The sequence below is a fragment of the Symphalangus syndactylus genome, chromosome 2 (assembly GCF_028878055.3).
Source record: "Symphalangus syndactylus isolate Jambi chromosome 2, NHGRI_mSymSyn1-v2.1_pri, whole genome shotgun sequence".
NCBI lineage: Eukaryota > Metazoa > Chordata > Mammalia > Primates > Hylobatidae > Symphalangus > Symphalangus syndactylus.
The window spans coordinates 39,248,844-39,264,038 of NC_072424.2; the positions used below are offsets into that span (position 1 = coordinate 39,248,844).

Sequence of the window (15,195 nt, forward strand, 5' to 3'; positions counted from 1 at the left end):
GTTTGGGTTGTTAGAAAATCCTACAGTCCTGAGGGATGGCAGCGGCCTTAGAAGTCATCAAGTCCTGCCTCTCCCCCAGTGAAATAGTCTCTCCATATTGTGTCTGACTCATCCATTTCAACTGGTGGGGTGGTGGTGGTGATGGATTCTTTAAATACCTGGTGAGGCATCCCCTTCTGCTGGTGGAGCCTCTTAATTAAAAAAAAGAGGCTCATTTACCTTTAGCTCATGGTAAAAGTTCATCTTTGTTCCACTCCCCTGCCCCTCCTTTCCTTCCTTTAAACCACAGATAGTAAATCTACTGGCACTTCTAATCTACCACCTTTCGAATATTTGAAAGTAGCAGTTGTCATTCCTTGTTTACACTTTTCCATGTGAACTGCCTCTCCCCCACCACTTTTGTTTCTGCACAGGATGTGGTTTCCAGATCCTTCTCTGTCTGGCTGGAGCCCCGGGAGTCCTTCAGAGGACACTCACTCTGCCACTGTGTGGTTGGGCTGGTGGAAGTTCATGAGTGAATGTGATTAGATGCCCTCCCACCCATCTCTTCACAGCTTTCTGAACAAATCAGTCTTTGTTCTCCTTCCAATGTAAAGATGCTTGTTAGTAAGGGAAGGCAGCCAATAGAGAAGTTGAACGATTCCACCTTCTGTCAATCTGCCATTCTCTCCAAATGCTTTAAACCACTCATTCTCCATGGGGATGATGCTGCCTCCATGGGGACGAAAATTGGCTCTTTGGGGCAAAAAAAAAAAAAGCCTGAAATACTAAAATGTCGCCTTCCAAAGTGCAATTCTACCTGACCATCTTATTAGTATTTGATTTCTCTTGTTAGGGAAAATGAAAATTTTCTCTTTAGGGGGCTGCCAAAACCATCAAAGATAAACACATCTTTAAATCTAAGTGACAGTACCAAAGTGCTGAAATGTTTTTAGGACTCGAAAAAAGCCCATCTCAATGGGAATCTGGCCTCTTGTATTCCAACAGATATGTTGGTCAGTGTGGCTCCCACTGCATTCACCTGAAAAAGGGTTGTGAGTCTGGGAAGCCGGCAGGACTCCTCAGGCCTCTGACATGCCAGTGAACTTCAGAGGTGGGATTGTTTCACCAATTTTGCCCACTCGAGAGTAGGGCACTCCAACCTCCAGGCTCTGCCAGTTCCCAGGCGTGTAACCGTGAGCAAGAAGACAGTAACCTTGCAGACAGTAACCCCTCCTCCACAGGGTGGTTGAGAAAGAAATGAGCTAATGGGTACTTAGCACAATACTTGGAACATAAAGCCCTTGGCAAAATAGTTGTTTCCATCATTTATTATTACCATTAGTGAAATGAATAGCCTCTACTGAGGTTCCTGAGAAGAATCTTAAGAGGTTTTGGCATAGGCCCCTAATCCTCCTGTTTGCTTTGAGAAATTAGTAGTAGGTGTCAGATTTCAGCCTTCCTTCCACACAGGTATTAAATGCCCAAACACATCTTCCCACCTGCCTGGCTGTTCCCTCCCTCCAGCATCGGCTTAAAACTGACCAACAGGCCTGGCCCATTCTTGTATTCTGTTCCCTAGCCTTTGGTTGCAAACTGCCAGAGTCATGCCACTTGGACTCCTTTCTGAAGGTTCTGCAGAAGCGAGCTAGTGTGACCAACATTCTATCTCAGGGGCTTGTCTGGGTTTAGCCCCCAAGACCTTGAATTTGGACGGCACCCAGCACAGCACCTCACCCATCATGTGGGTTCAGCAAATGCCAGCCCTTCTCACTGTCGTCTTAGTTCCTTCCTTGTCTTTATGCACACTGGCTTCTCATTTGGGTTTTACTTCTCATTTCTGGCATTCACTCCTGCAAAATCTTACCATCTGGCCTCCCAAAGTACTGTGCCAAGGCTTCCCCATGACCTCACTGCAGCCTCACACCTGGCCCGGAGCAGCATGCCTCTTCAGGCAGGTGGGCCACAGGTGAGATCGTCACACATGGGCATCACTCAACCTGCATCTCAAATGAAGCCACGTCAGAAGATTCCAGGGGCAAGGAAAACAGCCACATTCCAGGAAAGGCATTTTCATTTTATTTAAAAATTATTTACAATTTATTGAGCCTTCATAAATGCTTTATTTTAAAATCTTTTTTTTAAACTCTTTTTTTTTTAACCTGAAGAAAATCTTTGTGGGGTGAGGGTATACAGGGAGGAGAGTGGTGACAGGCTCCATAGGGATTTTGCAAAGGGATGGTTGTAACGCAACAGCAGTGGCTTGAGCCTGGTGGCCTCAGGGGTGATGAAGACCAGCCAGGCAGGCACCCCTGGGCCAGTGGTCAGCTGGGCAGGAAGCCTGATGATGGTAATTCTTGCTCAAAACTCACCATTTATTGGTTTGCATCTTAAGTACCCAACACTGAGGGCTGACACTTTGCCTATTCCTACCAGGCAAGAGCAGGTGTTGGGACTGGATGGCTGTGAAGTTATCTACGAGAAGTCATGCACTGCTGAGCCTCAGGCCAGGCCAGGCCAGGCAAGGGGTGTGGTGAAGTCAATAATCATTGCTGGAAAAGGCATCTCTAGCTCCAAAGTCTTTACTTCCGCATGCTGTGGCCCTCCTGTCTGCAACACCTGCTCTGGGTTGTTGGGGAAGAGGGGACAAAGTTATGTGGGGGTATTGGTTGTACAATACTCTAGGGTGTGCCAAGAATTTCTGAGGACTTCCACTTCTTGGTGGGTGCCAGCCTTCCCCATCAATTGATGGACACTTGAGAAGACCACTTATAATTAAAAACCTGTCTCGAACTGCCCAGTATTCACTTCACTCTGCATTGCAGAAACGCTGGGCTGAAAGTTCCACTATTTAAAATAGTAGTGTTTTTTGTTTGTTTGTTTGTTTTAACTCTTTGTAGGTCTGAGACCTTTGAGAACCTTATGAAAGCTTTAATGCTCTGGAAAAAACATACAAGAATAAATACATTAAATACTGACAGTTTTAGGGGTTTCATAGACCCTCTGAAGGTCTATGAAACTATGGACCCCCTGGGGTGATGGACCCCAAGTTAAGAACCCCTGAGTTAACAGTTCCTGTGGGTAAGCATTTTCTTTTGAGATGCAGATAACCCAGAGGAATGATCAGTCTCCCTCCTCCCTGTGAATGACTGAATGGGTGTGGGGAGGTGGGAGTGAGGGTTTCGGAGGAACGGGAGGGAAGCTGGATGGTGTACCACAGGGAAAGGTTTGGGAATGGTTTGGAGACAGCACTCGATCAATGAGTTCAATGAGTACCTGACTGAGAACATCTAAAGGGTAGGAGACAGATCAGAAAGGGAGACAGTTATTCTGAAGACAAATTTCACTTACTTCCAAGTTTTCCCTAAGGCTGGCTGTGGTTGCTTTTCTTTTCTCTTTCTTTCTTTCTTTTTTTTTTTTTTTTTTGCGAGGGGAGACAGAGTCTCGCTCTGTTGCCTAGGATGAAGTGCAGTGGTGTGATCTCAGCTCACTGCAACCTCTGCCTCCCAGGTTCAAGCGATTCTGCTGCCTCAGCCTCCCGAGTAGCTGGAACTACACGCCCAGGAGAGATGGGGTTTCACCATGTTGGCCAGGCTGGTCTCAAATTTCTGACTTCAAGTGATCCACCCGCCTTGGCCTTCCAAAATGTTGGGATTACAGGCATGAGCCACCGCGCCCTGCTTTGTGGTTGCTTTTCAGAACTGTTTTAGTCTTGGAAGCAGGTATGCGTGGTCACTCTGCCATCTGGTGGTTATGCTTGGAATTACAGCTGCCCCAACTTCAGGAGAAAAACCAGAGATCTACTAAGTCCTTGGAATAAAGGACACTCAGCTGATCTGCTAGGGTGTAGTAAGGGGTGGGAGAGAGATAAATGCATGAAAAAGAAGAATGATTCTTCAACGTTCCTGTGTAACTCTCACTGAAGTCCCATGAGTTATGTATCTTTCTTGGCTGACCTGGGCACTCTTTGGTTTGTCATGGCTAAACTTGTTTTCAGCACTTACAGTTTTTCCATGTACGTTTTGTTTGTTTTTTGCTTTGATTTGCACTTAAGACCTGAAGTTCCATCTCTGGCTCCCAATTGCGTCTCTCTGCTCCCCGTTCCTTCTCTTCCAGAGCAGAATTATTGATCGATTGACGACTGCTGATTAGGAGCCAAAACAGATGTGTCCCTGGTAAAAACAGTGACTTGAGGTTCCATCTCACATTCTTTCCATTCCAGCTGAGACATACTTCCCCAGGCTGCTGGAACCCTTATTTAACAAGAAACCAGTCACTAACAGTTTTCTGTGCTGTAATGTCAATCACATGCCAACATGGCTAAGTCCCACTTCTTTAAAGCTCTGGGGGAAATTCTTAGTCCATCCCCTGAACTAATCTTCAGACCTCCTACTCCAGCCTCCCATGTGCCTGTCTGCCAATGGCACCTTCTGAGCCAAGCTATGCATGAAATATATTAGAAAGTTAATATTTTGTTCTGGAGGAAAGAATGGCAAGTTCCAAGACAATAGGTCTCCTATGGCATCAGGGGATCCCAAAGAACAAAGAAGAACATCAGGGTCCCAGAGTGGCATTGTCAGCTTGCAGTCGGGCATCTCTTCTCCAGTCCCAGACTATGCTGTGGAAAAGACCATTTCTAGCACGTTCTATTAGAGCCACCTCCTTCTGTTATGGCCATGTCAAGGTTCTGAGTTGAACTGGAGGTAATGAGGGAAAATCTGCCAAACTGACAGCTAGGGGCGAAGAGATGGAAGGGAAGGCAGAACGTTCTGTCACCTGTGGGAGGCCTTGGGGGAAGCACATGATGGGAGAGTGGGTTCTCCCCCAAAGCTCTGGAATTTCACACACCCAGTGAATGCTGGCTTTGCCCTGTCATGTGATCAGAGGCGTTAAATTGGAGTTGTCCTCAGAGGTTCTCTCTCCTTCTGGTGACCTCTTCCTTTTTTGGCCACCTGAAAAAAACAGGTTGCAAGTATCAGCCTGTAACACTGGAGGAACATTCATAATTGCTTGGCAGTCTGAGTTCTTTTCAAAACAGAAGCAGAAATGGAGACAAAGCCCTTGACAGCGTGGCTAGAACTAACCTGCATTGTATGCTGGTGCTGATATTGGCATATTTACATCTTGAAAGATTAGGACGTACTTTCCACATAAGATGCCATCTCTGAAAAGTCACAAACCCAGGCTTGTGCCTGGAATTGAGACTTCCTGGGGGGGACTGAGTAAAGCCCATGTAACACCTCAGGCCCATGCCTCCTGCGCCCTTGGGGGCCAGCCCCTCTGATGGCCAGACACCCTCAGAGAGGACCAATCTCATAGACTTTGATGTCCCATGAATCAGGGTTGGTGGCTGTAGCTGGGAGCCATTTCCAGAGACCTGCATTCTCTAGCTCTGAAGCAACCTCCCTTCTGCAGTGGGGCAGGTGGGCATAATTACATAGTTGTCCTCAAGGATGAGAGAGCAATCTGTTCCCAGGTCTGTTTTTAGGAAGGAATATCTTCACCTTGTTCTCTCCACCATTGACTTCCATCTGTGGAGGAGATTGCTCTCTTTCTATTGAGTCTCCTGGACACCAATTCTTTAAAGGACTAGACAGAAAATATTAGAGGCCTGTGGGCCATATGGTCTCTGTCACAATTACTTGACTCTGACATTATTGCCATAGATAACAAATGGATCTGTCTGTGATCCAATAAGTCCTTACTTACAAAAACAAGCAAAGGAGGGAGGTCAGAATTGACCTTTGGGCATGGTGTGCAGACTCCTGTCCTAGAGGACAAATGACTGAATGGGACAGATCCCAAAACTATCAAGGGTGCAGTGCTGGCCCAACCCCTTTTGCGGATTTCCACAATTGTACCTCATTAGGGTTTCTAAGAGGAGTCCATGGCTCCTCCCCCAAGAGGAAGATGCTAACATGCTTTTCCTACTAACCATCAGCAGGGCGGCTTTCATCTGGGTGAAGAACTAGCTACTCACTCAAGGTTCTCAGCAGCTTCTTGCCCACGTTTTCCTCAAAATCGCTACTGCAGGGGCTGGTCTCTGTATCCAGGTTGATGTTACAACATTCACTATCTGATGCTGAGAAAGGAAAGAAGAGAGAACTCAAGTTGTCTCAACCTACACACTCAGGCATCAAGACAGGGTGATTCTGAGTGACATCCCTCAGCAAGTGAAGTTTAAGACGTGAGCCAAGGCGAGCATGGTGTAACAAGGCAGGGATGCCCAGGGAAGTACTGGGTGTCATTAGTTAGCAAGAGGCATTTTAGTGCCACAAAAGGAACAAAAAGATGGAGAACAGGAGCCGGAATCCAACGATCCATGCAAAGTCAGAAATCATTCCCTCTTCTCAAACACTGTTTGGCAAGAGAGAGGGGTTAGAGAACAATGTGTTCTCCACCCAGTCTATTTGCCAGACTAAAAGCACACATGAGGATAGGTGGAGGTCTCCTTGGTCTATTTGCACAAACCCTGGAAAGCCACAGGGTTCAACAACAATGCCCCTGTCTTCTCCCGCAGGACTCAATGGGAATTCAAAGAGTTACAGAATCTGAGAGCCCAGAAGGGGCTAAGCCTTACCACCAATGCAAATAAAAACCTAAGGCAGAGTGGTGTGTTGGAAACAGCACTGCACTGAAGCCATGAGGCTGAGCCTGCCTCTGATGCAGTTTTTGGACTTGAGCAAGTTATTTCCCTTCTCTAGGCCTCCAGGGTCCTCATGTGTCACAGGACGAGGGTGGACTAGATGATCTCCAAGACCACTCCATCGCCTTCATTCTTATTCCTTTGTTACATTTTCTTGCTATGTGCTTTAGCTACTAGATTTGGTGTTGGGGGCAGAAAAAGAACATCAGTTCTAAATTCAGGTCCTGGAACAGTGACTATGTATGTCCCAGATTTTCTGGGTCAGCCACAAGTTTAAACAGATTGTCTTGTTGACTTTAATTTTTTTTTTTTTTTTTTGAGACAGAGTCTCGCTCTGTCGCCCAGGCTAGAGTGCAATGGCGCCATCTCAGCTCACTGCAACCTCAGCCTCCCAGGTTCAAGCAATTCTCCTGCCTTAGCCTCCTGAGTAGCTGGGATTACAGGCACCCACCACCACGCCCGGCTAATTTTTGTTTTTTTTTTTAGTAGAGATAGGGTTTCACCATGTTGGTCAGGCTGGTCTCGAACCACAGACCTTAGGTGATCCGCCTGCCTGGGCCTCCCAAACTGCTGGGATTACAGGCATGAGCCACCATGCCTGGCCAACTTTAAAAATCTTGGAGCACTTTTTCAGGTTGTTGCTCTGGACTTGAGAGGTCTTATACTATGGATTGAAGTAGGTCTGACAGGTCGGGTAGGGGAACTGCTGGCTTGGGTGCAGGCATAGGGGGCTACTGAAAGCTTGGGGAAGTACATCTTAGTGAGGCAAACACAGAAGCTTCTCAGGACTGCTGGGACCCTGGGAGCTCAGAGCAACACCACTGTCAAGGCAGAAATGTTCAGTGTCTCAGAGGGAGGTGATATGGTCTGAGACCTCAGGAAAAGTCTTATAGACTACACCTTTGGTCAAAGCCACAGCTAGTTAGAATGACGGCTGATTTCAGTTTCCTAATCTGTAAGGTAGGCCTAATAATAGCTATGTAACATTTATAAAGCATGGTACTGAACACTGTGATATGCCTTTTATGTACGTTATCTCATTTCTACTCAAAGCTACTTTATAAGATAGCTGTCATAATTTATACCTATTAACATAAGGATACTTATCTATTCAGATAAAAAAAAAACTGAGTCTTAGGTTCAATAACTTGCCTAAAATTGCTTAACTCCTAAATGAAGGAGCCAGGGTCTGAATCCAGGCAGAAACCCAACTCCTAATACTGCCCTACACAGTTTTCCTAGGAGAATGAATCAGACAGGGCCTGATGCATGGTAGATGCTCAGTAAATGTTTCCTTTCCCTGGCTGTGTAAGGAGGTCGGAGGTTTAACGCAGGGGCTGCAGTCCCAGGGCTCCCCTCAGCCAGCTTTCCCTGGGCCATCCCAGTGCCCAAAGGCAATGATCCCCCTTGCTGCACTGGGCCCAGGTGGCCTCCCTGACCTGCTCTTGTGGGAACGGCTGCAGGAGACAGCGTGAGCTGCTGTGTGCTGTGCTCCTCGAAGTCAGTCATTTCTTCCTGGGTGAAGGCCAGCTCCTCCATCCTCAGGTATACTACCTCGCTGGGGCTTCTCAGCCCGTCTGAGCGGCTGCCTGGGGAGGACAGTGAGCGCATCACCTCTCTGCTTTGGAGAAGACCCAGGGCTCAGGTGGTGTGAGCCCTGGGCAGGGCTAGAAGAGGAAGGCAGGGTCGTCCTCATCCCACACCAGCCCGGCCTGCCCGTCTGCCCAGCTGACTTACACGGCAGGCTGTTCCTGTTGTTCAGGAGCGTGATGGCGGGGTCATCCTTGGGGGTCTGGGGTGTGCCCCGGGTTGTGGGGGCCTTAGTGGAGTCCCCGTCTGTGAAGGCCTCCATGTCAGGGGACTGAGGTGAGCTGTCCATGTGGCAGGCAGTGAGTGCGTTCTGATACTGCTGCCGTGTGATCTGGAAGGAAGAGGGCAGGAGCTTAGGAGCAGCTAGGCAGAGACCTCCCGGATGCAGCCAGCCTTCCCAGGCTCAGAGGCAGCCTCGCTGGGGTGCTTGGAACCCTCGGCCTCTGAGGCCTGAGATCCATGAACGGGGGCCTTACCCACGCTGTAGCAGTCCAGCAGGGACAGTGAGGGGGCCTTTTGCTGGTCTGCCACCAGCTCCCACTGTTCATTTTTACTGGCACCTGGAAGAGCCAAACCTTCTGAGACCCTGGAGAGGATGGAGGGCATCTTCTGAGAGCAGGGTGGGTGCCCATGGAGAAGTTTAAAACACCCATTTATACTATTGCCAAAGGCCCAAAGGGTCAGTCGGGGGTGACTTGGTGAGAATAAGGTAGGACTCCAGCAGGGAAGCTCTCATGCCCCAGGTCTCAGTGTTGGGAAGCTGGAGGCTAAGGCCTGAGAGAACACGGACATTTCTGATTTGGACTAAGTCCATCCCTGGATGTAGGGTCATGCTCCTATGCTGGCTAGGACAACATCAGGGAGGTTTCCCAGCTGTCTCCTCAAATCACAGGAGTCAGACTTGTTACTGTCCTCATGGAGAACTGTGGTTCCATGCCATAAAGCATAGAACATACCATTTTGATCTGAAAGTGAAGGCATCTGGAGGGTCAGGCTGCAGCCAGACCAGACAGGAGTCTCCACTATTCCAGGCAGGAAAAATATGGATCAAATATCTCTTCTAAGAGGCAGGAGGGTGTCTCTGTCACCCCTGTTCTCTGGATGTACATAACAAACTGGCACTGTGAATCCTTGCTAGCAGTGAAAACAGACTAGGTTGTGTGCCACCCAGTACCGGAATGTGAAACCGCTCATCAGCGGCTGGCACTGGGGGAAGGATGGAAATGGTACACGGCATAATATCCTTCCCAATCATACCATCTCCTAAAGCATTTTCATCCCTCCTTCACTGCATTAGCGCTAGAGAATGGACAAAACCACAAATTCTGCTCATTTTGCCTTCTGTTTCCTCTGGGGCAGAATTGGTATTACATGTTGAAACAGAAAAGATTTCTGCTGGAAATAGGAGAGGGGATGGTTAAGGCTTACATATTGGGACGGAGAGTAGGCTTGAAGTTAGCTTTGTATCCAGCAAGGTCTCAACAGTGGCTCCTTGTCAACTACTGACAAGACCCATTATTTTACTGGACACGATCAATCCTTTCTTTAACAAACGTCAGGATATTTTGCAAGAGAACCAAGCAAATTCTAAGCACAACTAATCTAATCACAAAACACCAGTTAAGAATGCATGCCTGGCCAGGTGCAGTGGCTCACGCCTGTAATCCCAGCACTTTGGGAGGCCGAGGCAAGCGGATCACCTGAAGTCAGGAATTTGAGACCAGCCTGGCCAACATGGTGAAACCCAGTCTCTACTAAAAAATACAAAAATTAGCCAAGCGTGGTGGCAGGCGACTTAATCCCAGCTATTTGGGAGGCAGAGGCAGGAGAATCGTTTGAACCTGGGAGGCGGAGGTTGCAGTGAGCCAAGATTGAGCCATTGCATTCAAACCTGGGGGGTAAGCGCGAGACTTCTCTCAAAAAAAAAAAAAAAAAAAAAATGCGTGCCTTTTTGCAGAGCATATGGGACACACACATGCAGAGATTCCAGGCCTGCAATCATACTATTGCCCATTTGAGTGGGCAAATAGAGTTTTCTCTTGATGGTTTAAATGAGTGATTCTCAAACCTCAGCATCAGAATTATCTGAAGGACTTGTTAAAACAAGATTGTTGGGTTTAACTCTCAGAGTTTCTAATTTACTAGGTCTGGGGTGGAGACTGAGAATTTGCATTTTTAGCAAGTTCCTCTGTTCCTGGTGCTGCTAGTCTGGAGATCACACTTTGAGAACTGCTAACTTAAGACCTAGTTAAAATCAGATACAGGTACTACACAGGTTTTGGCTTTTTTCTTCTAAAGGATTTTAAAGGACAAAGCAGCAAAGTGTTAACAACTGACTTCGATATTTTTCAGGTCAAAATGGTATGTTCTATGCTTTATGGCATGGAACCACAGTTCTCCACTTAGCATTTATCCAAACTCTTCAATCGATTCAATGTTCTTATTGAGAACACCTGACTTTTGCAACTCCCTCTGTTGGGAAGTGAGAAGTCAGGTTCCAAAATTGCCCCTAAAGATGAGGAAATTTGGCTCTAACACCAAAGGATGGGAAAATTCCCTAAATGACACTTGGTATGCCCAGTAAAGCAGTTGATCTTACTCTGTTTGGGTTCTTTAGTTATTTTAGCTTTGGCTTCTAGTTTAGTCAAAGGCCAAATGTCCCTTCACCTAAGAAATATGGCAGGAAACACATCGCCAAGAACTAAAGTTCAAGTCCCAATTTTACCACTTTCAAGCTGGGCGACCTTGGCCAAATATATATACATTTTTTTTTTTTTTTTTTTTTTTTTTTTGAGAAGGAGTCTCACTCTTTCACCCAGGCTGGAGTGCAGTGGCACGATCTCGGCTCACTGCAGGCTCCGCCCCCTGGGGTTCACGCCATTCTCCTGCCTCAGCCTCCCGTGTAGCTGGGACTACAGGCGCCCACCACCTCGCCCGGCTAATTTTTTGTATTTTTAGTAGAGACAGGGTTTCACCGTGTTAGCCAGGATGGTCTCGATCTCCTGACCTTGTGATCCGCCCGCTTCGGCCTCCCGAAGTGCTGGGATTACAGGCGTGAGCCACCGTGCCTGGCCAATATATGTACATTTTTAATCAGCCAACGGGCAAATGAATACACTGGCCACGTTGTTAACCTCTCTGATCTTATAAAAGAGGCCCAGAGATAATGAGATAACATGAGTGAATCCATTACACAAAACTGTTAGGAATGGTTGTTTAAAACATGCCCACATGCATGTCTCACCATTTGACTTTATAATGGACATACATTTCAAAGACAGCTGTCAAGCTTACCATCTCATTATGTCTAAATTGCCGATGCCACACACAAGGTGGAGGTGGGGGAAGGAGCAGTGTCCCCTCTGCCCCCAGAGTCAGTGTGACTGGAGATGCTGTGAAAGCAAGACTAGGTCTTGGAAAAATAAATCCTTAATCAAGAAAATAAAGCAAAAGGGAAAGTAGGGGAAGGCAGGCAATTCCAAGTATGGACAGTGGAGAAGGGGGACAGAAGGAAAGGCACAGTGAGTGAAGAAAGGAGAAGAGGAAGAAAGAAGGAAGGGGCTGTTTCAGTAGGCTTTGAAATGGATTTCCTGGCTCAGGGCCCCTATGAGTTGGTAGACTGGCTGCGTCCCCCAAGCTGAAAGTCTCTTGGGAATGACTACTGTTGCAAAATGCTCTATATTATTTAACTAATTTATTTTTGGAAAAGTCCAGATTTTATCTTCAGTGAGTTGTACCACTCTTTTTTTTTTAATTTTTTTTCTTTTTTTTTTTTGAGATGGAGTCTCGCTCTGTCTTGCCCAGGCTGGAGTGCAGTGGTGCAACCTCTGCCTCCCAGATTCAAGCAATTCTCCTGTTTCAGCCTCCTGAATAGATGGGACCATAGGTGCACACCACGACGCCCAGCTTATTTTTTTGTATTTTTAATAGATACGGGGTTTCACCATATTGGTCAGGCTGATTTTGAACTCCCGACCTCAGGTGACATCACCCTCCTCGGCCTCCCAAAGTGCTGGGATTACAGGTGTGAGCCACTGCGCCCGGCCTCTTTTTTCTTTCTGTTTTTTTTTTTTTTTTTGAGATGAGTCTCACTCTGTCTCCCAGGCTGGAGTGCAGTGGCGCAATCTCGGCTCACTGCAAGCTCCGCCTCCCTGGTTCACGCCATTCTCCTGCCTCAGCCTCTCCGAGTAGCTGGGACTACAGGCGCCCGCCACCACGCCCGGCTAATTTTTTTGTATTTTTAGTAGAGACGGGGTTTCACCGTGGTCTCGATCTCCTGACCTCGTGATCCGCCCGCCTCGGCCTCCCAAAGTGCTGGGATTACAGGCGTGAGCCACCGCGCCCGGCCACTTTTTGTTTTTAAGAAACAATGATAAGCCCCTCTTGTTACCTGGAATCAAGGATCCAGGAACTCCAACCCTCTTTTTAAGCACTGTCAGGGAGGAAAGGATGGGAAGAAAGTATTTTTGGTAACAATGCTGAGTGAATGGGACACACTTCCTCGTAAGGTACCGAGTTCCTCATCATTGGAGGCATTCACACAGATGTTAAACCACCACTTGTCAGTGATGCTAAAGAGAAGATTCAGACAGCCACAGCCAGGGTCTGACATTAGTGGGAAGAAGCATGGCAGTGTATGGCAGTGAGGCTGGGGAGGGGTAGGGGCTGGAGAGGGTCTGCAATGTTGGTAGGTGTTTATATAAAAGGAAAGGTACTGCCCAATGGCTAAATCCTCTATGTGACTCACAGCTTTAACAGCCTTGCTTTCACACAGCTTTTTTAAAAAAATTTTTTTTAAATCATGAACTTCTGCCATGTCAATGTGTTGCCTTAAAAGAAATTGTTGACAAGGTGCCAATGTATCCAGGGAAGCAACTCTGCTCTGCCTCTCCCAAAGGCATTTCTAGGTTCGGGTATCACTTCTTGTCAGTTCCTTCCCCTTGTTCAACAACTTATGACAACTTATTTTAATCTAGCATAATACTGTTGAAGAGAAATGTAACGTGAGTCCCATGGATAATTCAAAGTTTTCTAGTAGTCACAGTTTAAAAAGTAAAAACAGGTAAAGTTAATTTTAATAACATATTTCATTTAACCCAATATATCCAAAATAATTTCACATCATCATGTGATTAGTTAAAGTGATTAGTGAGGAATTTTACATTCTTTTTCACACTGGTCTTGAAATACAATGTGTATTTTGCACTTATAGCACATCAGTTTGAAAGAGTCACACTTCATGCGTTCAATAGCCACATGTACTAAATGGCTGTATTTATACATGGCTACTGGCTACTGTACTGGATGGTGAAGGTTTAGTGGACCACCTAAACGGCTGTGCCCAGTTTCGATGACCTGGCCTTGCAGGGCCAGCAGCACTCCCACTACTCACCAGGACAGAACCACTGGTCCTGCCCAGCTTCTCTCTCTACCCAGTCCCTCGAATGCATCATGTCTACTTGCCTTCCATACCCGTTTAAGGGTGTCCCTTTGCATGGCATTGCCTTAACTCTCCTCTTGTTCTTTCCAAATTCCTAAAGTACATTCACCAGCCAATTAGTGCTTAAAAAATTCCAGATAGTGGTTCACACCTGTAATCCCAGCACTTTGGGAGGCCAAGGTGGGCGGATCACGAGGTCAGGAGTTCAAGATCAGCCTGACCAACATGGTGAAACCTTGTCTCTACTAAAAATACAAAAATTAGCCAGGCGTGGTGGCACACGCCTGTAATCCTGACTACTCAGGAGGCTGAGGCAGGAGAATCGCTTGAACCCAGGAGGCAGAGGTTGCAGTGAGCCAAGATCGCACCACTGCACTCCAGCCTGGGGGACAGAGCAAGACTCCATCAAAAAAAAAAAATTCCACATAATTTTGTAATGAATTAGATAGTACCCTGCATTGGTCACTATTTTTCAACTTACCTTAAGCTTCCTCTCTCTAACTAGGTCTTAATCTACTTATAAGGCAGAGGATATATTTTTATTAGATTTATATTTCTGTAGTATAGCTCATGGCACCGAGAACCATTGTTAATGCTTAACAAATACTTATCAATTAGTTGACTGAGGGAATCAAGCCACTTTTCAACAGACTCCATGTTTTTGTTTACTCTTCTTTGCAGTAGATATAACCATTTATTAGCAACAGCTTTAGTTCAAATTGTCTTCTCTTATAGAGTGGCCAGTTTAGAATCCAAGCACCCACTACGCTACAAAGGACGCGGAGGTCTGTTTATTCTGAAAGTAGTGAAAAGCAAGGGTGCCTTTCTGGACTTTTTGACTTAGCAGCCAAGGTGTCCAGAAGTTAACCTTTAGGCTAATGTGATATCTCCTGTCATTTTATTTTAGAGACAGGGTCTCGCCCTGTTGCGCAGGCTGGAGTGCAGTGGCATGATCACAGCTCACTGTAACCTTGAACTCCTGGGTTTAAGCAATCTTCCTGCCTCAGCCTCCCAAGTAGCTGGGACTACAAGTGCATGCCACCATGCCTGGCTAATTTAAAAATTTATTTTTGTAGAGATGGGGTCTCACTTTGTTGCCCAGGCTGGTCTCACACTCCTGGCCTCAAGTGATTCTCCTGTCTCAGCTTCCCAAAGTGGTGGGATTACAGGTGTGAGCCACTGCACCTGGCCTCCTACCACGGTATAATGTTCTGTTTTCACTTTCAAGTGGTTTATTCATCCCTGAAGACACAATGCTGCAACCTAGGGATTTGGCCACCAGACGGTGATGAGGAATCTTGGTCAAGGTTACACAGTCCAGACTGTAAGACATCTGCCAAGTATTCTTAGCTTAATGATGACACAGAACACATTTCAAAAAACCTTCATAAGAATTCTTTGGTACCTTCATAACTTATTAACTACTATTAATCATGGCTTTGTTTAACACCTTTCCCAGATAACTATTAGATGCACCTTTCCATCTCATTTTGTAACTTATCTTGAAGTTCAATTACTCCTGGACTTAATTCTGGACCTT

The 15,195-nt window shown here is 46.5% G+C and overlaps 1 protein-coding gene across 6 annotated transcripts in view; it reads right to left on the reverse strand.

Annotated features, from left to right (window-relative positions):
- Positions 1-2,035: 2,035 nt before the first annotated feature.
- Positions 2,036-15,195, reverse strand: part of CNNM1 (cyclin and CBS domain divalent metal cation transport mediator 1) — a 68,516-nt gene continuing 55,356 nt past the window's right edge. For 4 of the 6 annotated variants that reach the window (XM_063627352.1, XM_055252393.2, XM_063627323.1 and 1 more), the window contains 4 exons: positions 8,363-8,546; positions 8,065-8,214; positions 5,960-6,061; positions 2,036-4,931 (listed from right to left, as the gene is read on the reverse strand). In XM_063627352.1, the coding sequence (XP_063483422.1) occupies positions 4,852-4,931; positions 5,960-6,061; positions 8,065-8,214; positions 8,363-8,546 (516 nt within the window). In that variant the 3' untranslated portion in view covers positions 2,036-4,851. The remainder of the gene's footprint in view (positions 4,932-5,959; positions 6,062-8,064; positions 8,215-8,362; positions 8,547-15,195) is intronic. The other 2 variants (XM_055252407.2, XM_055252415.2) reach the window with 1 other exon arrangement.